At 46.7% G+C, this 26,080-nt stretch overlaps 3 protein-coding genes and 1 long non-coding RNA gene across 5 annotated transcripts; 3 read left to right on the top strand and 1 right to left on the bottom strand.

Moving 5' to 3' along the window:
* The first annotated feature begins 261 nt into the window (after positions 1 to 261).
* On the top strand, positions 262 to 4,856 carry LOC108119779 (nuclear envelope pore membrane protein POM 121). The gene is made up of 5 exons (XM_070281591.1): positions 262 to 389; positions 439 to 580; positions 646 to 801; positions 907 to 1,324; positions 1,388 to 4,856. The coding sequence occupies exons 2-5, from the start codon at positions 489 to 491 to the stop codon at positions 4,775 to 4,777; spliced, it is 4,056 nt and encodes a 1,351-aa protein (XP_070137692.1). The 5' UTR covers positions 262 to 389; positions 439 to 488; the 3' UTR covers positions 4,778 to 4,856.
* A 578-nt stretch (positions 4,857 to 5,434) lies between these two features.
* Csk (C-terminal Src kinase) lies at positions 5,435 to 20,855 on the bottom strand. 2 transcript variants are annotated; one of them, XM_017233135.3, is made up of 10 exons: positions 17,449 to 17,587; positions 12,925 to 13,818; positions 8,675 to 9,246; positions 7,924 to 8,606; positions 7,643 to 7,862; positions 7,316 to 7,584; positions 7,096 to 7,257; positions 6,840 to 7,035; positions 6,694 to 6,780; positions 5,435 to 6,635 (listed from the first exon to the last, which is right to left on the bottom strand). In XM_017233135.3, the coding sequence occupies exons 2-10, from the start codon at positions 13,709 to 13,711 to the stop codon at positions 6,459 to 6,461; spliced, it is 3,153 nt and encodes a 1,050-aa protein (XP_017088624.2). In that variant the 5' UTR covers positions 13,712 to 13,818; positions 17,449 to 17,587; the 3' UTR covers positions 5,435 to 6,458. The 2 variants fall into 2 exon arrangements, with proteins under 2 accessions (XP_017088624.2, XP_070137693.1); XM_070281592.1 differs by lacking the exons at positions 12,925 to 13,818; positions 17,449 to 17,587 and adding an exon at positions 20,298 to 20,855.
* On the top strand, positions 11,037 to 11,946 carry LOC138926667 (uncharacterized). The gene is made up of 2 exons (XR_011443278.1): positions 11,037 to 11,847; positions 11,902 to 11,946. It is a non-coding gene; the product is annotated as an uncharacterized lncRNA (long non-coding RNA).
* A 379-nt stretch (positions 20,856 to 21,234) lies between the features above and the next one.
* Positions 21,235 to 25,692, top strand: Elp1 (elongator complex protein 1). Its single transcript, XM_017233261.3, has 6 exons — positions 21,235 to 21,843; positions 21,895 to 23,032; positions 23,091 to 24,488; positions 24,547 to 24,778; positions 24,871 to 25,265; positions 25,342 to 25,692. The coding sequence occupies exons 1-6, from the start codon at positions 21,286 to 21,288 to the stop codon at positions 25,404 to 25,406; spliced, it is 3,786 nt and encodes a 1,261-aa protein (XP_017088750.3). The 5' UTR covers positions 21,235 to 21,285; the 3' UTR covers positions 25,407 to 25,692.
* Positions 25,693 to 26,080: the final 388 nt, after the last annotated feature.

Raw genomic sequence — 26,080 nt, 5'->3', positions numbered from 1 at the left:
TTCATCAAAATCTAACAACATATTTTGTTTCAGATTTTTTGTCAAATTTTCTGGGGTATCCTTTCCAAAAATGGAAAAAAATGGATAGATGGGCACCAACATAAAAAATCAAATTTAACTTTTATGTTTTTGGAATAGAAGAATTAATAGAATTTAAAGATATATTTGCCAGTTTTAAATATTTATGGTCGTGGATACAAACTAAACAGCAACTGTTTGAAAACAAAGATCGTTCAAAAAAAGTGAGAAGCTTACAGTTTTGAAGTTTCCGGGTAAAGTGACCAGAGCATGTCATGGAAGTGTTTCCAGCCCTGGCACTCTAGGTGTTATCGATAGGCATGGTATATTTTGGCGCTTCTGTTACGGTTACACTGCTGACATTTCACCAGGTGCGTTCCCAAATAATTTAATAAAGCACTTTAAACTATAAAAGTCTAGTTTCAGACGCCTTGTCGGGTGTGTATTGTTTTACTACAACCACTTTAAACATGGAGCGCCAATTTAGTTTGAGCAACTTCTCTCCATCGGCGCGTCTCGCGAATCCCATGGCGGATTCCACGCGGATCGACGCGTCTTCCATGTGAGTGACGCAAAATAGAAAAATAAAAAATTAAATTGTTAAGATTTTGTTTTCAAATGTTTCAGATCCAGTGGTCACCCTGCCCCCAGTGTCCTGGGACTGAGTCCTAGAAGGCATAGCAGTCTACTCAATGGCACCCGCACACCAGACAGATCATTCGGAAACCAGACCAGCGCCAGTATCTCCCGACAAAAACTGAACCTCAGTCAGTTGGATCCCAAGTAAGAACCAAAAATACAAAAACTGTCAATAAACTAACATATTAACTTGTTTTATAGACAGATTTTTACAATCACTTGCAATATTAATAATTTGTTGTCTTTCAGAACCTTTGCCGATGTGCATAGTAGTGGCTTGGCTTCCCGAATAGTTTCCTATCATGACAATAGCCTCGGTGGACGAGGAGGCCTGCAGCGCAGTATGTCCGCCAGCAATCTGTACAACCCCATGCTAAAACCACGAAGGATGCCAGGAGCACCGCTGCCATACAAGGCGACCGTTCCCGCCCTTTCATTGACCAAAATCGCCCCGCCCGAGAGGAGCTTCTATTCCGGCAACACGCTGCCCAGTCTTCTGCGTTCCAACTCACTGGTAGGTGTCGTTCACAAGGCCAGCGAGCAGGAGCAGCTGTCACGGGAGAACCGCCCAATCATGCACCCCCCACACCCACAACACGACAGCGAACCCACCCGAAGCGTGCTGGACGAGCTGAAAGAAATATCACGGAAGCGTATCAACAGTGGCGTAAGTTGCAGGCAACCACTTATGGAGTTGGGAGCCTTGTACTCAGGCTTCACTTGTTTTCAGGACCCGCAGTCGCCGCACGACTTTACCAAGAGAAGCTGCCAGCGGGTAGATTTCGTGGACCATCTCAGCTTCCATCATCACCAGCAGCAACACCAGCAAACCCTCAAAAGGCAACGGGAGCTCACAGTGGCCGTCCCCCTGAGGCACCATTCAATGGTCTTAGCCGCTCCACCTCCGACATTGCCGCATATTCACTCCAATGGGTCAATCTCGCCGCAACAGTCACCAGAGCAGCTGGCCAAGAGGCGGAATTGCAGCTTCAACAACGGCATTGCCTCATCGCTGAGCTCTAGCCGGAGGCACACCAACAAAAGGAAGCTTTTCAATCTTCGGGAAAGCATCCAAAGCCAAGTTAATGATTCTGTACGCAGTGGTAACTCTCCCGATACCTCACCGGTCGAGAATGCCGCCAAGGTCCAGCGCAAAGTAGATGCTGTAGCTATAAGCAAGGCACGAAGTATGCCACCAGTTTCCTCTGCGACTACTGCAGTTCTTCCAAGAACACAATCCGTTCCCCAACCACAAAGTGCAGTCCAACCGGCCACAAAGTGCAGTCCAACCGAGGTCCAGCCGAGGACAACGAAACCGAAACTCACGCTGTTCAATGCCACGCAGAATGAGAAGAAAGAGCAGACGCCTCAAAAGCTAAAGGACCTTGACAGTCCGGATGTGGATGCTGGGGAGTATGCGGGCATTCAGTTTGTGAAGCCGAAGCAGCAGAGCTCCTCGCTGGGTGTCCGGAATCTTAATGCCGACCGCACCACAAAGACCAAGCTAGCGATTATGTTGAGTGGCCTGAAGGGTGAGCTTTATCAAGGGGAGCCGGACGAACTGGACGCCACATTGCCAAAAGCAGGAGCACTGCCAACGCCCATCAAGCCCACAGTTGTGGCCCCCACCGTGCCAGCAACAACCGGAATCAAGACGACTGTGTCGCCCACTAAGCCAGTTATATTAAGTAATCAGTTTATTAAGCCACCACAGGAAGCAAGTGCAGCAGCTGCATCTTCATCTACGACTACCCTAGGAACAGTAACATCGACAGCAAAGTCCCCTGCGGCGGCGGAAGTCAAGCCCATTCCTAGCCTGCCAGCTGTTGTATCAGCTCCCAGCTCGACTGCAGCTCCCACGCCAACTACAGCGGCTAGTCCGAAATCAACAGATGCTGCCCCCAAACCTTTCTCATTTGGTACCACCAGCACCGCAAGCACCACTCCCGTTTCTGTCTCAACTCCAGCCTTCTCCTTCGGCCAGAAGCCTACGAGCGGACCTTTAGGAGCCGCTGCCACAGGATTTAAACTCGAGACTCCAATAAGTAAAACACTGACTACGCCTACGACAACCAGCACAGAAACTCCAGCTGCAATTAGCTTATCCTTTGGAGCACCCCCGAAACCTGTAACATCCTCACCAGCCTTTGGAGGACCACCGAAGCCTGCAACATCCTCCGCACCAGCCCTAAACTTCGGTATGGCAGGGCCCACTGCCGGTAGCACTGGGACCAGTGCACCCATGCCGGTATTTGGAGCTCCAGCAGCGGCTTCATCAGCGCCTAAAGCGCCCACCGCCACCGTGGCTCCCTTGACCTCATCTGGCATAGCGCCCGCACCCGGAAATACATTAGGATCCACGGAACCACCAAAACCTTTTGCGTTTGGCCAAGCTAGTAGCGCCAAAAGTGAAAGCAGTGCAGGATCGGCTGCAAAGCCGGCTGTCTTTAGCTTTGGGGGAAGTCCCGCTCAAGCGCCTGCCCCAGCAGCGCCGCAGCCAACCGATTTGTTTGGAAGCCAGAGTAAAGCACCCGCATTTGGAGGAGCGTTCAGCGCACCTACGGCCACCAAACCAGAGCCTGCGAAACCCGGAATATTTGGTAGCCAGGCTAACAGTTTCGGAAGTGCATTCAAGCCATCCAACCCAGCAGTGGCAGCGGCAGTGCCCGCAGAACCAACCAACCCTTTCTCATTCAACGCGACCACACCTACGGCTAGTGCTCCGAAACCATCTACGAATCTATTTAGCTTTGGAGGAGCCACAACTCCTGCCAAGCCAGCAGCACCAGCTGAAACTCCAAACGCTTCCAGCAATCCACCAATCTTTGGACAAGCCAAGCTCTCAACCATAATTGCCTTTGGAGGAGGATCCACGTCGGGATCAAGTGGTACTGCAGACCAGAATAAACCAGCATTTGCATTTGGAGGAGGAGGAGGAGCTGGAGGCGGTGGCGCTGGAGATGCCAGCAAACCTAGTTCGGTATTCAGCTTCGGTGGAGAGGACAAGAGCAACACGGCAGCAGCACCGCCTGCTCCATCAACTTCGACTTCGACAAGTAACGGCTTTGGATTCGGCCAAGTACAGAAGCCATCGACACCTATGTTTGGAAGTGGATCTACAGCCACACAGGACAACACTAATGCTATGGGCGGCTCCAAGCCATTCTCATTTGGGGGATCCCAGCAGCCGGCTGCCCCATCAGGAGGTGGCTTTTCGTTTGCCTCGGTGGCCAAAAAGGCCGAGGAACCGAAGCCATCAACAAACATATTCGGCAGCCCCGCCAGTGGAGGCAACGCGAGCTTTGGCTTTGGAGGAAATGGAAACAACCAGGCTGTAGCACAACCAGCTGTGGCATCTGGAGGCTTCTCCTTCGCGTCGGTGGCCGGTGAGAAGGAAGAGCCGGCGAGCAACAATCTGTTTGGAAATCCAGGAGCTACTAATCCGGGGGTAGTGAAGCCAGCATTTAACTTTGGAGGAAGCACTAGCTCCACACCTCAGGCGGCACCCAGCTTTGGAGGAGGCAGTACTTCTGCCACTCAGGCGGCACCCAGCTTCGGAGGAGGCAGTACTTCCACACCCAGCTTCGGAGGAGGCATCAGTTCCACACCTCAGGCGGCACCCAGCTTCGGAGGATTTGGAGCTGCCGCCTCGACTACTGCCCCAGGCCCAACTGCTCAAAGTAACAAGCCTTTTGCGTTCGGGGGAAGCTCTGCGGGAGCGGCTCCTCCCGGCGGCAACCTGTTTGCCAGTGCGGTAGCCGCTGCCCAAAGCCAGCCCTCAAAGCCGGCCAGCTTCTCGTTTGGCGCAGCAGCCAAGCCACCAGCCAGCAATGCCACCGGTAATGCCCCGTTCTCTTTCAGCGGAGCAGCAGCCGGTGGCATCGCCTCGCAGCCCAGCAATCAGAGCATGAACACCCCGAAGCAGTTCAGTTTCGGCGGCGCCAGCAGCAATCCAGTACCGAACGCCTTTGCCAGTCCAGCCCCGTCACCGGTGCCCACCAATGCGTCTGCTGGAGCGTTCAACTATGGCGGCGCCACTACCACTCCCACCCAGCCCGGCCCACCCGGCACGCCGGAGAATCGTCCGATACGCAAAGCTACTCGACGTTTGCAAAAATAAAGACTATAGCTCTCCAGTCAATGTCTAGATCATTATTGTTTCGCTAGTTAATCCTTAAGTCTGTGAAGTTGGTTAAAATGTAAAGTACTAAAGTAAATAAAAACTATTATATTTTATGCTTGTATTCTGTACTTTTATTAAAAGCTTTAGAATCCTCCGCCGTCGTTAAGTCACCTCGTTCAAGTGTGTATCTCGGGTGTGTGGGTTTACAATATTGGATGTGTGTGTTGTGGGTGTTGTTTTTTTAAAAAAATAACTTTAAAATTAATGTGTGTCATGTGTGGTGGTGAGGGGGATGTGTGTGTGTTTTTAATAAAGTAAACTATAATTAAGTTTTTAAAGCAAAGTAGTTGCCGCTCAATCGGGAATTAAAAGCATAAATGTACAAGTTTCTTAGCGGGGATGATCGTTAAAAAATAAGATTAAAGTTTAAAAATTAGGGGGTACAATTAGGAAATAAATTACAGTTTTTGTTTGCCCTTCCGCAGGCTGCATAGGTTCAGAGGGGGGAGATTCCTTGTTAGAAGAACGGACATTAAATCGAATATTGAACAAATCCTCCAACAGCGCGTAATAATTTATGTTTTTTTTTTTTTAATATTATTATTAATCGATTCATATGCTAGATACGTAGTTTACGTGTATTATATGTATAAGTTTATGTAATTTAATGCATATTTTCACAAGTGTTTTTTTTTTTAATAATTTTTCTTTTCTTTTTTTTTTTTTACTTTTGAGTTTTTAAGGACACGCGACCGTGGCCGCCTTCGTATTTAGGTTTGTTTTGCATAATTTTTGTTTGATTTTCCGATTTCGAAATAAATGTAACTAAATTTAACTAATCCTCTGCCTGATCTGATCTCTTCCCAATCCCAACGACTTGTTGGACAAGTTCTACATGGTCATATCATCCTCCAGTTTTGTGCTACAAACAGAAACGGTTCAACAGAAAGAGTGTACAGAACTCGAATAAAAACATTACATTTCTTTGTGGCTCTCACCATATATCATAAGGGAAATATTCTATAAAACAATTAATTTTAGACAGGCACCCCCCCTTGGGATCGGGGATGTGGCATCTGGGTGCCGTTCATATGTATGCGTATTCTATAACAAAAAAAGATACAAGTGTGGCGATAGTCCGATACGAGGATTGCAACTAATAAATAGCCGCGTTACAGATTACACATATAAACGTAATATTGTGATAGTTAAAGGTAAAGTTATACAATAGTTGGTAGGGTAGGCTACACCTGCTCCTCAGCTTCCCTCTCCGTAGTCCGTAGTCCGTTCTTGGTTGGTTATATAAATGGATTTTTTTGATTAATTTATAATCGGAAGCTGCCGCAACTCACTAACATTGCTTGATTGTGTCGGGTTTCTTCGCTTAATTTTACAAAACTTACTCCATAAATTATATATGTAAATAAATTGTTGTAAATTAGAGTTATGTATATATATATATATATATATATTCATGTATGTATATAATCGTACGAAAAATTGTTGCGTTCAGTGTTCGGTGTCTTGTCAATTTCAGCTCTGGATCAGATACTATTCTGGCTAGGCTTGGCTTGGTCTGAGAAACTTCCTTTGGCTACGCTGGCAATCGATCTGAACCTCTGATCTCCGTGTCTGATACCATTCGCATCTGCATCTGTGTCCAATGTCCAGTGCCTCCTCACGCTGTGGCGTTGTTCAGCAGCTGCAGCTTCACCTTGAGCTCCGCGAATGTGGGCCGCTTGGCGGGATTGAGGTCCCAAGCCTGGCGCATCATTTCGTATATCTCCGGTGGACAGCCCTCGGGTGCTTCCATTTTGTAGCCCACCTCGACGTGCTTCACCACATCAGCTAATGGCTGTAATGGAAGATAGTCATATACATTAGTGCCCTATTGAAAGCCACTCCTAACTCACAATTCTCGGATAAGGCACGCGACCAAAGGAGTAGATTTCCCACAGCAGTATGCCAAAGCTCCACATATCCGATTTGTTGGAGAAGCGCTGGAACGACATGAGATTTAGTTTCAGATAGTCCTTAATCATATGAAGAGCCAACTCACCCCATTCTTGAGCGCCTCCGGAGCCGTCCACTTGATGGGCAACTTGCCAACGTCGAGGTTGTAGCACTCCTCGCGTGCCAAACCAAAATCGGACACCTTGGCAACACAATCCTCCGAGATGAGGACATTGCGGGCCGCCAGATCGCGATGCACAACCTTCTTGGCTTCCAGATACTCCATTCCAGAGGCAGTGTCGCTATTTAAGAACAAAATATGATTATGCATTGGGATTTTCAGGGGAAATAGAACCACCTACTAGGCAAAAATGATTTGATCCTTTTTGGTTATGTGCTGTCGTCCGCGCGATCGCAGGTAATCAACCAGTGATCCCTTGCTCATGTACTCCGTAACCAAATACAAATGCTTGCTGGTGAAGACAAGGCCAATGAACTTGACCAGGTTGTCGTGCTCCAAGGTCCTAAAAGGAGAATAAGAGTTTAGAACCAGAAGTATAGATTCTCCAGGGGATATCTCACGTCATCACTGAGGCTTCGGCCAGAAACTTTTGCACAGCTCCCTCATCCTTGAGCATCTTTACGGCCACTTTTTCATTGCGCAGTATGCCCAGCATCACGTCGCCGAACTCCCCCTTGCCGATGCTCTCCCGCAGCTGCAGCTCCGCCTCGGGGATCACCCAGCCCTTGTCCACAAAGTCTTTGGAGTTGATGCAGAACTCTTGTTTGCCCAGCTTGGGCAAGCACTTGATCAGCTGGGTGCACAGTCCATCCGCATCTGCTTCGTAGTGCTGCGAAAAGGAAACCATTCTCATTAGAGTTCCATGCCACATTTTAAGGCACACTTACCGCCACCAGCTGGCCAAGATTCTCAAAGTACTCCTCGTCGTCGATGGTCAGCTTGTTTTCCAGATACTTCACCCGGTAGTGCTCCACCTTGGCCTGGAAGCAGACGCAGAGCGTGTAATCACCAGGAAAGTTTGTGGACTCGCGGACCAGGAACAGTCCGTCCTCTCGAGGCTGCAGCAGGTGCTCCGCCTCATCGCGCGTTATGCTGCCATGGAACCATCTAACCAAAAGAAGGATCTTAGTGGTCTTAGTTTATGAATCTAAATCTAGGATGAACTCACGGCATGGCATTCAGCTTGACCTCACACTTGCGCAGCTGTTGGGGCGCCATGGCAGTGGGCGACAGCGAGGAGTGGTTCATGGCCGTGGTGGAGCCACTCGTCCAAGCAGTGCTCGCATTCACGCCACTGCCGCCAGCGCCGCCGTTGATATCGAAGCTGTGCAGGGAGGTGGACATGCCGGCGGATCCACTGCCGGACACCGGCTGGGTTGCCTGCGTCGGCTGGGCAGTCGTGTGGAGCAGCATGTTGCTGCCGTGCTGGCTGCTACTCAGGGCCAGGCTCTTTGGCGGCAGCGCCCGCTCCGAGGCATGCAACGCCATCTGGGCGGCGTTCAACGAGGAGGACATCAGGCCCGCTCCCCCAGCTCCGCCACAGTTGGCCAGCAGCTGGAGGTGCTGCTGCTGCTGCTGTTGAGCCACGGCGGCCACGGCAGCAGCGGTTCCTCCCGCCGCCTGCGAACCCGCTGCCTGTACTGATCCACTGGAGGCTGCTGGCGCAAAGGTGGACAGTATACTGTGAGACGCCTGCTGCTGCTGTTGTTGTTGTTGGGTCGTCGTCTGTTGTTGTTGTGTCTGGCTGGGGGACTTGGGCGAGTGGTTGTTGGCGCTGCTGATTAAATTATGACTATTAAGCGCATGCGATGACAGATGCAGGGCGGCCGCCGCTCCCGGCTGGTTGGGATGCTGGAAGGAGAGCAATGTCAGGGTCAGTAATTGAATGAATCAACGCTAGAGACCACAAGGTCACTCACCACATTGTTGTCGCGATGGTGGTGGTGGTGCGGCGGTATGCTCGGCGGCACGATGTGTGGCTGCGACTGGCTGAGCTGCTGCTGGTGCAACAGAACCGCTCCGATCGCTGAGCCAGCGGCCGTACCACCGCTGCCACCGCCAGCGCCGAGAACCGCATTCGGTTGGGGTGCTGGCCGCTTGTTGTGCCGCAGGGGGGCGGTGGGGGGCATTTGGTGGCCGGTGGTTTGAAGGAACCATGGATCGCCGGCGGTGCTGCCCGTCGCCGAGGCGGCGGCCACCGTCACCGAGGGCTGCGAGAAGCCGCGATGATGCCCCACCACCGTGGTTTGTCCGTTCTGGGTGGCGGTCGCGTGGCTGTTCATCGTGGGTGGGTCTTCTTCTTTGGGTGGTTGGGAGGCCGCCGGAAGAGGCTGCTTCCGTAGCGGTCCCTGCTTGATCTCGACGGTGATTAGATCACCTGAAGTCTCGCCTGAAGCCTTTCTGGAGAGTGGCTGCTTCTTATCCTTCTCCTTGGACTTGGATTGGGACTTCCTCTCGCGGCTTCCCTCTTCCTGGGACAGGGCTTCCTCGTCTATAAAAATCATAATGAATGGAAGCTTTAGTTTTGGGTGTTTAATGTTATTTGGGCACTATCATCTGATGATGTTATTTGCTGATAGAATAGCAACCAGCTCCCTAATCTTATCGGAGTTTCAGACACAGACAACCTCATATGTTCGTATTATTGACGTTTTTATCTTTAATTTATTATAATATTCGGGGTGGAGGTGGTCTAATGGGCAAGGTTGTAATATATTAAATGGTTCTGCCTATAATTAACAAATAAATTGGATGTCAGGTATCTAATATAGTTTCCATCAAGGGTTAGCACTTGTGGGGATTTAATGGGAGCTCTAAGTAGAATATTATCAAAACCTTAACCAAAGAACACCTTAAGTGATCTATTAATCTTTTAATATAATTCCTCTTCGGCACTTCCCTGGTTGTATTTTTAATAAATTTGAAGTTTGCTTTTAGGTAGAGTATTTAGAATAGAGTACTAGATAGAACTTGGTAGAGCTTCTCAGTGGGATTCTATGGATAATACTTGAAAGTATTTCTTTTATATTTCTTAGATTACCTTCAAGGCACTTCTCTTGTTGTATTTTTAGTGAATGCCAATTTTAATTCTAGGTATAACTTCTCAGTAGAACTTAATGGGTAATACTTTAAAGTACTTCTAAAATATTTCTTAAAATACCTTTCAGGCACATCTCTTTCTAGTCTTCGGAGTCCCAATGACCCTAAGTTCCCAACCTCCTCGAAACTTGCTTAAAAATCCGAATTAGCCTAATACATATAGCCTTAGTTAGGTCAAGCTTTTCTCTAGATTAACTCAAGGCCCCTCACTAGTTTATTTAATCAGCCAAGTCACAAAATAACTGGCATTGCATAAGACCCCTGGGGGACTTTGGAATGCGCAACGCCAATTGTTGGTCAACACACTCGGTGGAGTGACTCAAATGAACACAAATGGCATGCTAATCGGGTGAGCGATCCACTCGCCTCCGAATGTAAAACATTTGCATGTGACGGGCATAATTAAATGTCTTTATTGCGCACTTTTAGAGCTCACTTCAGAGCTACTGTATGGATTCGGGAGAGGGCTCTGTTTCAGTTCGGGATGAGTCAGGTATCTGGATCGCGTTACTTGTAATTGCTCCTCCTCCTCTTCTGGAAGATATAGTGGGATGGCAACTTAATTTCTTAACTTAATTTTATGCAAATTTCATTAGCGAATCTCGCTCGCTCGCTTGGCGGAAACGCTTCTTGCATATTAATTCTCATTCTTGTCGCCGTTGCTGGGATGTGGATTTATCGTGGGAATGAGATGGGATTGGATGGCAGCTTAGGTCAGGCCTTGCCCATATCCGCCTTTAGTGGAGTTTCGGGCTATCGCTCTAAATTGGTTCAGCATGACTCTTCAAATCAGGTAGTTATTCCGGCAATTGCAGTCAGTCATTGCTGACGAATAACGCTACAGTTACAGCTACAGTCCCAGTCATCAGCATAAAGTCAGAGCTTCCTGCTTGCCGGGTCGGCTCTTTGAAGTCACACCCGCAGACAATAGGCGCCATGCTCCACTTGTGTTCATTGTTTCGATTGTTCCTCCAACTTTGGTGGAGATAAATCGAACCTGGAACTTGGACTCAGGCACTGAGAGAACAGAGCAAGTGTCTCGACATTACACTCGAGTGACTTATATTATTTTATAAATAGTTCCTTAATATTTTACAGGCACTTGTGGATATGAAATGAGCCAAAAGGCATTAGAAAGCAATAATATTTAGAATGTATAATAGATGCCCCACGTTTGAGCGCCAAAAAAAAACACTTGCCAGTGACGTCACATCCATACGATATCCCCAACGACCTTGACTTCTTTGAGAATATAACTTGTAGAAGTATGGTATTTTTAAAATCCATATCTCCCTCAAGTGACTCAGAAACGAAAGTAAAGAGCCCTCGAAACGGACATTGTTGGGAGTGACTCGTCCAAAGGTTGATTAGTCAACGACTTGAATGACGAGAGGCCGCTAACTTTTCAGATATTGATGTTTACGATCCAAGGAAGGTGCCTGCTAGACAGACTGATTGACAGGTGTGGCAACACCTCTAGCTAGTAGCTAGCAACTAGTACCTGTGGCAATGTAAACAGCATGCCACTCGTCTTGCAAAACCACATTAATAATTAATACTAATAAAGTATTTTGGCTGCAAAGCGCCACAGAAGCGAGACGAACATAAACATTCACCAGCAAGGCCTAAACACGCTCCTCAAGTGAATAAACATCGACAGGGCAGGGCGATGAGATGAATATCCCAAAGTATTCAAGTAATAACCATAAAAAGTACAAAAAAGTATCTGCCGGACATCGGCCGGGTTTGAGAAAAAGTGCAAGCCATTAACTCGAGTGATTCACAGGCACATGTCATGTACATATATAAATATATGAGTATATACTTTTGCAATGCACTGTTTGGTTGTGTCTCGGTTGTGGGTGTTCGAAATGCGCAGTAATCCCCGACAGACTCGATGAGGTAATAACACCAATTAGCCAAACCAGCCAGCGATGGAGAATCAATTTCACACAATCTTTGAACAAAATATTTAACAAATAAACAAACTAAAGTAAGAGACTCTTCTGAAATTACAATTCTTTCAGCAGTTTCCTTTTCTCTTCAGATGGATGCCCAACTTGTCAGCACCTCCAGGTATTGGAGGAAATTGTACATGACTGGGTAAATGGATAGAAGAAGTTCAACACCTATAGAGGTAACAAGTACGTGAGAATCTTTTGTGTTTTGCTTCCTTGGGGTATGAGGTGGAGCAGAGCCCATACCCGCCCAAGAGAACAAAGAAAAATCAACTTTGGAGACCGGAGGTGGGAATACACTAGCCTTGAAGTGTTATGATTTAAGCATATAAGGAAATATAGTATAGTATAGTATAGTATAGAGATTAACTAATAAAAACCAAAACTAAGGGAAGCAAGTCAGTCAACAGTTGCCTTCGACTCTCACACTCGAAAGGTAAACACCAAAGTCAGTCAACAGTGCCGACAGTCGACAGTTCCTGGGCCATTGTTGTGTCTTCTCCCCAAAAGAAAGGTAACCTTAGTCAGTAAGCCACCACCAGTAGGGAGGAGTACCATTCCAGCCAAACAAAAGCCGTGAATGGAACACGAGGCGCTCATGAATGGCGTGCGAGGCATGAGGGCCTCAGAAATTTGCATATCGCATGCATTTCACAGTTGGGATTGGGGTTCGGGCACCGAGGCGATGGGCAGGAAAGGAAAACCGCAAGCAGGAAGAAGGAAGCCAACCGACAGACACCCGTGGGGGGAAAACTACACCTTGCACTCGAAACTAACTAACATACATGTCTGCTGCTAATGACATGGTTAGCTGGAGCTGCTGACCCTGAAGGGTGGCTTGGAGTGGGCGGAGTAGATCCCTTCTCCTAATCTGCCAGCCACTGGCTCTCAGATATGGTTATCCAATACCCAGGCCCAATGTCGGATTTGAGAATTTCGGAGGCTTGAAATACAATCTGCAGAGCAGTTGCCACATCGGGGTCGGATATCGGGAGCAGGGCCAAGTCGGTGACGGGGCATGGTAGCTAAGATAAGTATTTGGAAGAGCTAGAACCAGCTACCATGAGGTTAGAAGTTGAAGCTGAAGTTAGATTAGGTCTTAGGGTACTAACCAATCCACTCCTCTGTGGAGGCAATGATCGGCAAGGATCGGGACGAGTCCTGACCACTCCCCTTGTCCTTAGCTTGGGGTTTATCTTTGGTGTGCTGCTGCTGCTGCTCCGGCTTGGACTTGGCCACCTGGAACTTCCGCTGAGCACTGCGCAGGAAATTCAGAAGCCGGGCATCGATCGGCTGGACAGACTCGCTCTTGGCCGACGGGGTGGAGGACTTGCTGGGGGAGAGCGAGCTCCTACCCTGGAGGGAGGGGGCATACTTGTCGCAGAAGTAGAACTCCCGGCGCCGGGGAGGAGCGTAGGCGGCACTCAGGCTGCTGCACAGGAGGAGGGGCTTGCGGCGCGCTCTCGAGATCACCTGCCCCCCGCTGTGGGTGGCGTGGGTGGAGGCCTCCTTGTGGGTCACACTGCTGGCACTGCGCGTCAAACTCGAAGCGGGTCTGCCCCCAGAAACAGTTCCTCCTCCCAAGCCCTCCCGGCTCTGCTTGCACCAGTAGATGTCCTTGCTGCCGAAGTAGTACCTCCGCCTAGTGTCCTGCCCTCCGGATCCTCGCTGGCTCCTGCCCACGGACCTGTTGGAGCGCTTCCCGGCACTGGAGGCTGTCTGACTGCCGCTGCTCGTCTGCGAGTTGTCGCTTTCGTTCGAGGAGCCCGCCTTCAGAGCCCGGTCTGAGGAGGCCGATCCTGCTGCTCCCGGGAGCTGGCCACTGGCGGCCGAGGGCATGAGGTACGAGTTGGACTGGATGAAGACTCCATCGCAGGTTATTTTAATTGTGGTCACCATCTCGGAGGCACATGCCGAAGCATTTCGTTTTTAGTCACTTTAGAGAGCACTTTTTCGTTGAATTCTTTGGAGTTTTTTTTGGTAATACTTTATCACTAAAATGGGGTCTATTGATGGCGCAATGGAGTGTGATTGGAGATTTGAAAACTATTAGCTATAGCTATTATCTACTTTTTTAAGGTATTCTCTATTATTTTTGACTTGAAAAGTATCATCTTTTTAGTTTATAAGACTGAGAAAGTGTACTAAGTTCCTAACAAATTCTTTTACGATTTCCCATTGACTCCTCGGGCAATGATTTTCCTCGCAAGTGCTACCGTCCTACCATCTACGGTGTAGATAGAGTATATTATTAAAATATACATAGCTAATAATATCTTTGTATAGATATTCCCTTTTATTTTTGCCTTAAAAATTACCATCTCATGAGAAAGCCTGAGAAAGTGTTCTACATTGCTAGATCGTTAAGATTCCTTAATAATAATTTCTATGATTCCTATAGAAAATACTTTGCTAGCTGTTTTTTTGTACTTTATCCCCATTATTTTTCAGTTGAAAAGTATACCCTTATCGTCTTTTTATTCCTTGAGGCTGAAAGTGTTCTAGATTTATAGATCCTAGTTCTGAATCCTCTCAGATTCCATCATGACTCCCTAATGACTCCTTTGGCAATTACTTTCCTCGCAAGAGAACTCTAGTATGGATAGAGTCTATAGTAGAGTATATACCTAGCTACTTTATTAATGATTTTTCTATTATTTTTTAGTTTAGTATATCCCTCTTACCTACCTATTCCTTAAGGAAGGAGGAGGTAAGATTTCTTTCTATATTCTATCAGATTCCTTCATGATTCCCTAATGACTTCTTTAGAAATTATTTTCCTCAATTTTAGACTGTACTTAGAGTAGAGTATATACTATATAGACAGATGTATACCGCCCCCTGTCAGTGCCCAGTAGCCGTTCAACACAAACAGTCTCCTCCCAACCCCATAGAATTCTTCCATAGAATTGAACTGAAATCGAGGCTAATGCCTGTCCAGAGCCCGAACAAAGCCCGGGAATTGTTTTCTTTGGTAATAATACTAATTAGGGTGGTTCTGTAAGCGGTTCGATTTGGTCTCCGGACAGTAGCCAGGCCAGCGGTATAACAATGAAAGCAAAATAATGAGAAAATGCCTCCAGAGGGACTGGGGGGCGAGGCTAGCACTCTGTTTAATAACAACTCTTAAGCTTTACAATTTTTTTCATTTATTTATTTATTTATTTTTTTTGGCATTCCAATTCGCCACATTAACGGTTTGTCAGTACCTGCTGCTCATGGCTTACAGAAATTGACGACAATGGCTTTCAGGCTTGCTCCACAAACGGCTTAAAACGCTATCTCTTGAGTCTCTGGCTCTGTCTCTGGTCTCTGGGTTGGGAAAACACGAACCAGAAGCCTGAATTGAATTGGAATTTTAGTGGAGCTCTCTGGCTACATATTGTGCAAATAATTTGGGCGTGGGAAATCTCCGCAGATAGAGAGAGCCATTGTTATAGAAGACAGGTGGTGGCAGAAAACAGAAAATGTTGGGAAAGTTGGCAATATATAGTTGTAGTTGGCTGACTTTCTTAATTGTTTGTGAGGGACTTGAGGTTTAAAGGGACTTGAGGGACAAGTCTTTAAGGTTCTCCAACTTCCTAAAAAAGAGAATTTTCCTGAAGAAATGTCATCCCGATACCGATGCCCACTACACTCAATTAGGTATTCAAATGAGCCAGAATTGGGCACGTGGAAAGTGATTTCTTATCACTACTACCGCCTGACCCACAAAGGGGCCTGCCTAGCCACCGAGCCACCGAGTGGGAAAAGTCGAAAAGACAAAAAACTAATTAAATAAAACAATAACAGACTTGTGTATGTATGACACAACAAGTTTGAAGCTTGGGGCGCTGATGAAAGCAAAAGCCAAACATTGACTCTTTTCTGGCCATAAACATTCAAGACAAGCTGGCCAAGACAAAGTGGCCAATAAGAAGAGACAATGGCTCAGACTGAGACTCAGATTCAGATGCGTAAGTCTGCGGATATCCTCGGGACATGTGTACCTGTTGCATACATCGGGTCTTAGTTACTTTGGCAGAGCTTACTTTAGTGAAAGTTTTAGGGGGTAACTGTGTGACAGTCAATAGATAAGCCATTCAAGAGACAAAAAAAGAGCATTTTTATGCCATTGTTTGTGCCAGTCCAGTGCCTAATTAATAACTAAGCTCTGCAATTAGTTTAGCTGAAGAGTCTCTTTGGCTGTAATTGAGGAATGAAAAATAAAATGCGCCATTGGCTTTGGCCAGGTTTGGGTTTGGGTTTGGGCCTGGTCTCCGGCCCGGTCTCATCTTCACTTCCACGGCGTGTGCAGTGAATGGCAAATTGAATAAGTGGCTAACTGGCTAGCTGGAAAACACATAAACCCCATGTACAGAGCCGCGAGCCAAGAAAAACATTCAAAAATTGTTTCACGCGTCTGCAGTTGAAGTTTAGTGCAGTTTCTTTTATTTTTTTTGTATTTTTTTTCCACTTTCACTCAGTCGGTCCAGACCTGAACTCGTACTGGCTTCAGGATGAGGAGGTTTCGTGGATTAGTTTCCCAGTTAAAGTCTCAGTCTCCGTCTCAGTCTCGGTGGCGATGGCGAAAAACTAGTTACAGTTTAAGGCCCCGGTTTTGAACGATTAGAGCGGCGATGACTAATGCGCTGGAAAATTGAAAATGGCTTTTCCAACGACCAGTTTTTGTTTGTCAAACTTGAATGCCAAAATTAGCGTGCAAATCAATTGTATTTCGTAGAGGGTCTAAGCCGAATGATTCATGCAATTTGCGTTTGGACGTGGATCGGGGCCGAGAAGAGGAGAATCGGCCAAGAAATTGCAGTAATAGGAACTGGGGTTTATAACCCGTGGGGACCTGAGAAAACAATTAGCACTCCGGTGATTGGAAATGGCTTGCAAGATGGGGGAAAACCTGGTCATCATGTATAGAGAGGTAGAGAGTTAGAGGGGAGTGGGGAAAAGTGTTAAGACTGCCAAGGCACTTTCATTTGGAGACTTTCCAGCAAACATCTTCAAAGTTACACAGAAAGAAATAGAGACTTAGATTAAAGGAATATCAGAGGCCATGAGCTAGGCTTTAAGACTCTCATTCCATATGGCTAGTCCATGTTTTCTGTGCCTGCCTTGGGCTATCAGATACAGACACACACTCCAATCACTGATTGCCATTAATGTCCGATCCATCTGACCCAAACCCGTAATTAAACGCTCAGCCCCGGACACGGCAAACAAATCAAAAATCACTAAGGTCATTGCGCCATCAGAGCCCCTCCATCGCAACACAAATTTTTGGCCAAAAGAGCCACAGGAAGCTCATCTTTCGCCGCTTTTGATTCACTTTCTTCGCAAGAGCGCCTTCTTCGGACATGTTTCAACATAAATCACTTGTATAATTAATTAATACAACAGCGATAGCCAACAATTCGCTGAATTTTTTCGCGAATTACGACACCAGTAGGGGCTTTGTGTTTGCACTGAATGGATTATCATCGCTTTGCATACTTTGCATACCGTCATAGTATATTTTGCTAAAAATTAGCCAATTGCAATCGATTTTTGGCCAAAAAACAGACACGCGATTATCAAAAATACGAAAGAGCTCTCTGCGCCTGCGTGGCGACCGCGCGCTTCGCCTGCCACTTTGGTTTTACCTTCATTTTCACCTCTACTTATGCTTTTTGTTAGCTCTCTTTATCCGCGCGCGCACTCTTCGCTCTCTTAGCCAGGGCTTTACTTAAACTATATCCTGGCTCTTTGTCCGATATCCGTTACCCGTTACTTCTCCCGCCGACGAACTACAACTGAATGGGAGAAGAAAACACCGGATACTGAGATTACAAGAAAACTTAAACTCTCTCTCTCTCTCAAGTAAGAGAGTAAGCTTAGCTTGGCATCGCCGGCTATCGCTCTTTCTCATGCGTTATCTCGCATGCGATATTGCCATAACCCACCTGCTGCACTGATTTGATTCCGATTTTGGTTGAGTTTTCAAAGCTTTATAGCTTGTTGAAATTAATAGCTATAGACTCGTATTGGAAGTAAATAAAATCCAAACATGTGTTGCTTAACTCATTAGGCCAATTTTGGTATTTCAAGCTGGTGGTTGTGGTCTCTCTGGCTTTGGTTTGGCTTTGGAAGTAAGGCCAAAAGTAAGTCAAGATGTGGTTGTTATTTTGCAGAGATATTGGGTTAATTCGAGTTTAATTAATAGAAACTAAAAAAAATTAGATATTTTTATTTAATTTATTTATTTTTCTCTTTAAAGCTTTATCGTTTTATAACAGTATCTTTAAACAAATATCTTAAAAATTAAATATACTTTTAGTATAAATGAAGGCTACGTGACTTTAGCAACTAGTTAGATTCTATAGGTCTCTTAAAAATTAATATATTATTAATTATATTTTATTTAAAACTATCACCTTTAGGCCAATATAGAGACCTTTAGGCTCAAAGTCCAATTAAACCCCCGATTTGGCCATATCCCATATCAAGAGCTCTGCCGTTCGGATCGATTTCCTTTCAGTTTTAATAACTTCGGTAGCCCGGCCTGGTCTAATTGCAGCCGCCAGCCATGATAATTAATTCCCCATTGTTAGCCCTCCCCCCCCCTTAACTCAAATGACAGTTTTTTTTGCATGAACATGAGATGCTGCCGCGAAAGCAGTTGCCTGAAAAAATGCAGACATCGAAATGTTTATTGTTTCTTTAGCAGATCCAGCAGATGCAGTTGCACAGTTCGTGATTTTGTGCGATTTTGTGTGGCATTCTGTGGCATATTTGAAGAGCAATTAGCAACCGACACTGCCCACCCACTTTTTCTTCCATTTTCCCTCCCCCCATTTAGCGATGGGCTGCTTATAGAGAAAATGAGGAAGATTCTCCCTGACGTCACTGCAGGCACTGCATTTCCCAGTCCACCACCCAGTGGAATCTACTGGGCAGATCAAAGAGGGGGCTTCTAAAAATACTCCCCCGAGCGCGAAAAATTTTCGAAGAGAAGCCAAGACAAACAAACAATCTCGAAATATTCGCAAACTATGCAAAAGATATACGGGAATATATGGGGAAGCATTCCCAACTCAGAAGTATCTTTGGGATTCCAGAAAGCAGAAGCAGAGCAGAAGATAGATATAAGATATATTATCTAGTATATTCTGATAGTATCTGATAGGTGGTGGCTCTGATAAGAGCAGGGAAGGGGAAATCGAGAAGATTCTAGAAATGAAATTCTTGTGGAAATTGGGTTTTATTCTATAGGTGTATTCTATAGTATAGTTTCTAGTATAGTCTAGTCTATAGCCCTTTTAAAAAATTACAAATGCCAATTAGCATTCCAACCGGCATGCAATGCCTTAATTAGCACAACTAGGCAACTAACTAAAAATTGCCCAGATAATAAACTAAATATTCCACTAGCCAGTGCCAGTGCGATGCGAAAAGTTCACGCAGTACTGACCTCACACACACCAAGCTATGTACTACTACTACTCGGCACGGACACAGATACAGGTTGAATGATACAGCTACGCAGTACAACGCCCACGCATGCATGCGAGAGGGGGGGATGGAGTGGGGGTGGGGTGCTGGAAGGAAGCTTTGTGGCGCCTACGTGTGACGTCAGCTTACTACGACGACGCAGAAACTGGCCGAAAAAAACAAGAAGAGAAGCCACGAACGGAAATTCACGCTTCGGTTATTGCCTTTAATTACTACTGTACGCATTGGTTGGTCATTCATGGCCCGATTGTTGGTATATATGTATATATAGTAGTAGATACCTATGTATATATGGAGGGGGGCACCCTATTCAAAAATGAATAACAACAACAACGGGGAGAAGCAAATATTTCGCGCCGTTGGCTCCAGCGTTGAGTTGAAAAACGTGTTTTTGTTTTGACTTTGCCGTATTGTTGCCGATTGTGGAAATGCGTAGTTTTTTGTGTTTTGTTTTTTATTAGCGCGTTTTTGCTTTCGTTAGCCAGCTACCAATTCAGACCTAGTTGACCTCAGACAACAGCATTAAAATGATAATACACTAAGGCTGAAGATGCTGCATTTGTGACCCAAAAAGAAGGGGAAAAAACACACTTTTGGGGAGCAAACATATATTTTTGCCAATTTTTTCGCTGGCTTGTGTTTGTGTTTGCCTTTATAATTATCATCGCAGCAGCAGTGATGATGAGGCAAGCATTTATGCAACAAATGGAATGGCTATTTTGAAAGCAAATTCCAAAGCCCCCCCAACCCCCTCCTTCAAGTTGAAAGTTAGTTTGTTTACTTGCCAATAAGAAGATATGGGCGTGTTATCGTTATCCTTTTTTTTCGCAAGCTTTTACACTCACACGCACACACACACACACACACAGTGGCAGACATACATATACAAATTAAGGAAGCAGACAGCGCGACGCTGCAAAAAGGGCGTTGGGCGGAGTCCTTGAAAAAAAAAGGCCCCATGTCGGATCTTATCAGCTTCCAAAGAAATAGTTATGCTTACCTGATGTTCACTATGTTTTTTTTTTTACTGTTATACTCGAATGTTGTTATTTTTTTCGTCGAGTTGTTGTTTTTGTTGCTTAACACATTCCAATCTGACGCTGTGTCGTTCTGCTCTGCTGATGCTGCTGGTGCTGCCTCTGCGTCTGCTGACGTCCCTGCTGGCGCATCAAGCCTTCAGCAGCCACATGCACATGTCATTTGATTTTAATAATGCATATAGAACACGGAGTGTAATATATATTTATAAACATTTGCACCACCTTTTCGAGATGGGTGCCCACACTCACACGTACACCTCACGCGAAACACTTGCACAAGCACTCACACACGCAATCGAATACCAACAACTGGCTGCTGCTGGATTTCTGGAATGATGCATAGCCGCACTTGCATCTGATTCAGTTTAGCCCATTCATGGCGTTTAGCGCTAAGCAGGTGTCCCTGTGGTTCGGCGATCGCTTCGTAGCACGGACGATTTAATTTAAACAAAAAATATAAAAAGCAGAGCAAGATGGCTGCTTGCTAGACCGCGGTAGTGTTGTTGAGTGTCGGAATGGGAGCTGTAAAAACAATGATGACACTATCGATAGTTACCATATCGATAACTATATCGTTTTTTAAATGATATTTTTTAAAAACAAATTTTTTTAAGTTTTTTTCGAGATTAGTGTTGTACTAATGGCTATTGAAGCAAATGTACTTATGTGCCATCAATTTTTAAATAAGAGTGGGTCAAATAGTTCGGTTCACGCTCTGTAGTTATGGTATTAAATATAAATTAATTAGAAAAAAGTGGGAGTTATATGCGATGGCTCAACGAAATGAAATAATTGGGACTCTCAAAAGATAAACCTATTTATACATTTTATATCTAGTTAAAGGATAAAAAAGCAAAATATAAAAAATGCAGCTTTATTTCTGGCACTATAAAAAAGTAAACATTAAAAGCTCCGGTCACACCGCTCCACACGTGCAATATTTACGAAATGCGCAATCTTAAGCTGCAATATTGCAAGGAGCTGGACACGGATGTGGCCCAGGCGAGGCAACTTCTGCTACAGCCGGAGTTCAACGGTGAAGCCTCCGATACTGTTTTCATCGTAACAGACAGCCAACTCTACACAAGCGATGCGGGGTCCAAGGTGATCGCCGATCTGCCGGATATCGTGGGAGCAGAGTTCCTCCAGCTAGACAACGTAATATGCCTGGCAAGCGGGGCAGGAGAGGTGTTGCTGGTTAACCCTGAGACGGGAGCGACAACTGAGGGCACCTACTGCGATGTGGGTATAGAGAGAATGGCCTGGTCCCCTAACCAGGAGGTAGTGGCTTTCGTTACCAGAACGCATAATGTTGTGCTCATGACAAGCACTTTCGATGTGATCGCCGAGCAGCCACTGGATGCGGAGCTATCGGAGGATCAACAGTTTGTCAACGTCGGCTGGGGGAAAAAGGAGACCCAGTTTCATGGTTCCGAAGGGAAACAGGCTGCCAAGAAGGGAAGTGGTGATCAGGGAGCCAGTCAGGATTGGGAACAGCTTAATAAGGTGAGCTTTTTTTAACGATTCTGTATAAACGTACTTATTTGAGCTCTGCAGGACATTCACATTTCATGGCGCGGGGATGGAGCTTTGTTTGTGGTTTCCTACGTGGCTGCCCAAGTTGGACGCACTTTCAAGGTTTATGACATAGACGGAAAGCTCCAGCACACGGCCGAAAAGAGCGCCAATTTGCAGGAGGCCTTAGCCTGGAGGCCAGCTGGAAATTGGATCGCCTTGCCCCAGAGATTCCCCAACAAATCTACGATAGCGCTTTTCGAGAAGAACGGGTTAAGGCATCGGGAAATAGTACTTCCCTTCGATTTGCAGGAGGAGTCGGTGGTTCAACTACGCTGGAGTGAGGACTCTGACATACTGGCCATCAGAACAGCTACCAAAGACGGGGAAAGGGTATATCTGTACACCATAGGAAACTACCACTGGTATCTGAAGCAGGTACTGATCTTTGGCCCCGAGGATCCTCTGGCACTTTTGCAATGGGACACAAGAATGGGAGCGGAACACACGCTGCACATTCTCCGGCAAAGCGGCAAGCACCTGGTCTACCGTTGGGCATTTGCCATTGACTGTTTAAAGAACAGTGGCATCGTGGGTGTTATCGACGGGAAGCGCCTTCTGATCACTGATTTCTCTAAGGTTGTCGTCCCCCCTCCCATGAGCCAGCGGGTCTTGCAGTTGGAGGACTATGTCAAAGCCATCAGCTGGAACCATGGTTGCTTATGTGTGTATACCAGCGATCGGAAACTTAATTTCTACGATCCCATGCAACAATGGAGTGGAAATGAACCTAAAGCCTTCCAGCTAGGACCAGATCCGGAGCTGTCCAAGCTGCCTCTAGCCAATCTAACTTACTTTAACTCCGATTACCTCATTGCCACGCACAGTTCCGGCGACTCCACCCGATTGCTGCTGATAAACAAGGAGCCTGATGACGACGACGTTAACGAGGAAGGTCTGCCATGCTACAAGCTGCAGAGCTCTCTGCGAATCAATGGCCTGGTCAATTTGGTTGCCGTTGGGAAGTGCGACAAGTTCTACGTTCAGACGGTTAAGAACGGGCATAGCTATGAGGTCGACGTGACAACGTTCAACACTTTCAAAGTGGAGCGGACTCATGTACAGCTGGCCCAGCCAGCGGACCAGATGGAATGGTTCAACCTCAATAGCGAATCTACTGGTAAGCAGTATCACGGACATCTGGTGTCATCAAGGTCATTAAATGTATTCATTATCAGGTGGTCTCATCACTCTACGCTCGCAGCAACTACTCCACATAGATGGCCAGCGCATCGCCGAGGATGTAACATCTTTCTGTGTTGTGGGTAACTACCTGGCCTACACCCAGTTGAATGTCTTGCACTTCGTCCGCTTGCGGGACCGGCATCAAGTGTCTAGCAGGAGCATTGAGCGTGGCGGCAAACTGGTTACTGCAGTGGCCAGAGAGGCTCGGGTGGTGCTCCAGCTGCCGCGAGGAAACTTAGAGGCCATCTGCCCCCGCGTCCTTGCTTTGGAACTGTTTAGTGATCTGCTGAAGCGGAAGGAGTATCAAGCTGCCATGGAAATGCTTCGCAAACATCGAATTAATCTGAACATTATCTGCGACCATAATGTGAAGCAGTTCGTGGCCGATGCTCATGTTTTCCTGCAGCAGATAAAGGACAGTCAGTGGCTGTGCCTGTTCCTTAGTGAGCTACAGAACGAGGACTACTCCAAGGGCATGTACTCCAGCAACTATGAAGCCGGAAAGCAGAGCTATCCGGAGGATTACCGCGTCGAAAACAAGATCGAGTACATCTGCAGACTGCTGGGAAAGATCATGGAGCAGGCCACAAACCCGGTGGATGTAAAGCGGTTCCGACTAGCTCTGATCACGGCCTATGTCAAGCTGGGCCACATGGAGCTAGCTCTGAAGCTCATCTGGAAGGAAAAGCAGTCAGATGCTGCATCGGCGGATCAGATGCTAAAGTACCTCTTGTATCTGGTGGATGTCAACGATCTGTACAACGTAGCCCTGGGCATGTACGACTTTGGCATCGTTTTATTCGTCGCACAGAAGTCCCAGAAAGATCCCAAAGAATTCCTACCCTATCTGAACGAACTGAAGGCCTTGCCCGTCGACTATCGCAAGTTTCGAATTGACGACCACCTCAAAAAGTACGCTTCAGCTTTATCCCACCTGGCTGCATGCGGAGAGGAGCATTACGAAGAGGCGCTGGAGTTCATCAAGAAGCATGAGCTGTACACGGCGGGGCTGACGTGTTACCAGGGGCACGAGGACTTTCACAAGAGCATATGCGTAGCCTATGCCGATCATTTAAGGGCCAATGCCAGATTGGAGAACGCTAGCCTCATGTATGAGCGTGGTGGCCAGTTGCAACAGGCGCTGCTCAGTGCCAAGCACACTCTAGATTGGCAGCGTGTTCTGGTCCTGGCCAAGAAGCTGAATGAGCCCCTCGATCAAGTCGCCTTGTCGCTGGTGGGCCCACTTCAGCAGCAAGGCCGCCACTTGGAGGCATATGAGCTGGTGAAGGACCACGGCGGGGATCGGGAGAAGCAACTCGAGGTGCTGCTCGAGGGACATCTCTACGGCAGGGCCATCTATGAAGCAGGACTGCATGATGAAAGCCTTTTAGGTAAGTATCTTAAACACAAAGGAAATATTTTTTATGCCATTACATTCTTTATTTCTAGCCACGAAGATAGCTCCAGCTTTGTTAAGCTTTGGGACTCAATTGCAGACCTCTCTGCAGGCAGACTTGCAGCTCTTCTTAGACTACAAGCAGCGTCTCCTGGACATTCGACAGAAACAAGCTGCCGGTGGTACGGAAAACGATGCGGATATGGATATCGAGGAAGCGGATTTGCTTTCGGACACCACCAGTCTCCATTCCTCGCGTTTCAGTGGCACTTCGCGCGGCACAGGGTAGGTTCCTTTCCTTTCCGATCGCCAACTGGATGCTCCATTGCACATTGCCGAAATTTCACTTTCCGTTTGCGTTTCTATACCTTCTCCAGCAAGACATTCCGCTCGAGCAAAAACCGACGCAAGCACGAACGCAAGCTCCTTAGCCTGAAGCCAGGCAACCCCTTCGAAGACATCGCGCTCATCGATGCGCTGCACAACCACGTCACGAAGATCGCCCAACAGCAACAGCCTGTGCGTGACACATGCAAAGCGCTGCTCCAGATCAGCGGATGCACCAGCTCGTCCAGTTCTTCAAGCGTAGATTGCTTTTCGTTGGCGGCCTCGCTGCAGCTTGAATTCAAGGCCCTGCTGAAGGCTGTGGAGGCGGCGCTGGACGAGATCTGGATACCGGAGCTTGTGGGCAGCGGAGCTGCTGCACAGCATCTTACGGGTCCCAATGTGGACTACTTGGCGCTGCAAAAGGAACAGCGCTATGCTTTGATAAGTAAGTGATCTTTAACTCTTTCAATGGTCCTACCTGGTCTACTTTTTGGTCTAATTTAAATGTTTTCTTTTTTTAGGTCCCCTCAAGCGCTTCAAGCCCCAACTGAATCTGATCGACTGGCAGCACGAGATCCTCCAATGAGTCACCCCCATGAGTTGGTGGATTTGCGTGCAAACTTCTCCGCACGTCGCCCTGCTTCTACGCCCACCCCTCTACCGCATACTTTCACTGCTCTGAAAATAAATGTAGCATTGAATCGCTAATTTAACTTATCGAGATACAAACTTTCAGTAGGTGGATGAGTGCCAGTCTAGTGCCAGGCAGCTGGCAATAGTGGGAGGCACTTTCAATGCCCATCTTCGTGATGGATTTTGGACTATCATTTTGTGGGCGTTGTTGTCTCTCGATTATCATTTACGCCCCAAGCAACGCCCTTAAAACAATCAATTTTTTCGGAAAAGCAAATATTTCTGGTTGATAATTTCCTGTAGCTGATGGATGCACTCAAGCATTTTGTTTGACAAACAAAAACCGTATAGGACGGCGGTAACCGGAGAAGCTTGGAACCGGTTTCACCTGCCCGGGATTTGTTGTGGGCGCCCATTGTTGCCAGGTAGCCATAGCAAGAACAGTGGGGCTGATATTTCATAAAGCGGATTAAAGGGTTTTGTTCGTCCTTATATGCTAGACATATTTTTCTAAGAGGATTTAGATATTTTAAAGGTTTTTTAGATTTTCTTTTTAGATAAAAGATTCTATTATCCTCTAATCAAAAAACATATATCTTGTATATCTTTTAAAAGAAGGCTTAAACT

The sequence above is a fragment of the Drosophila bipectinata genome, chromosome 3R, assembly GCF_030179905.1.
Source record: "Drosophila bipectinata strain 14024-0381.07 chromosome 3R, DbipHiC1v2, whole genome shotgun sequence".
Classification (NCBI taxonomy): Eukaryota; Metazoa; Arthropoda; class Insecta; order Diptera; family Drosophilidae; genus Drosophila; species Drosophila bipectinata.
This window is presented reverse-complemented; position numbering and strand designations above follow the sequence as displayed.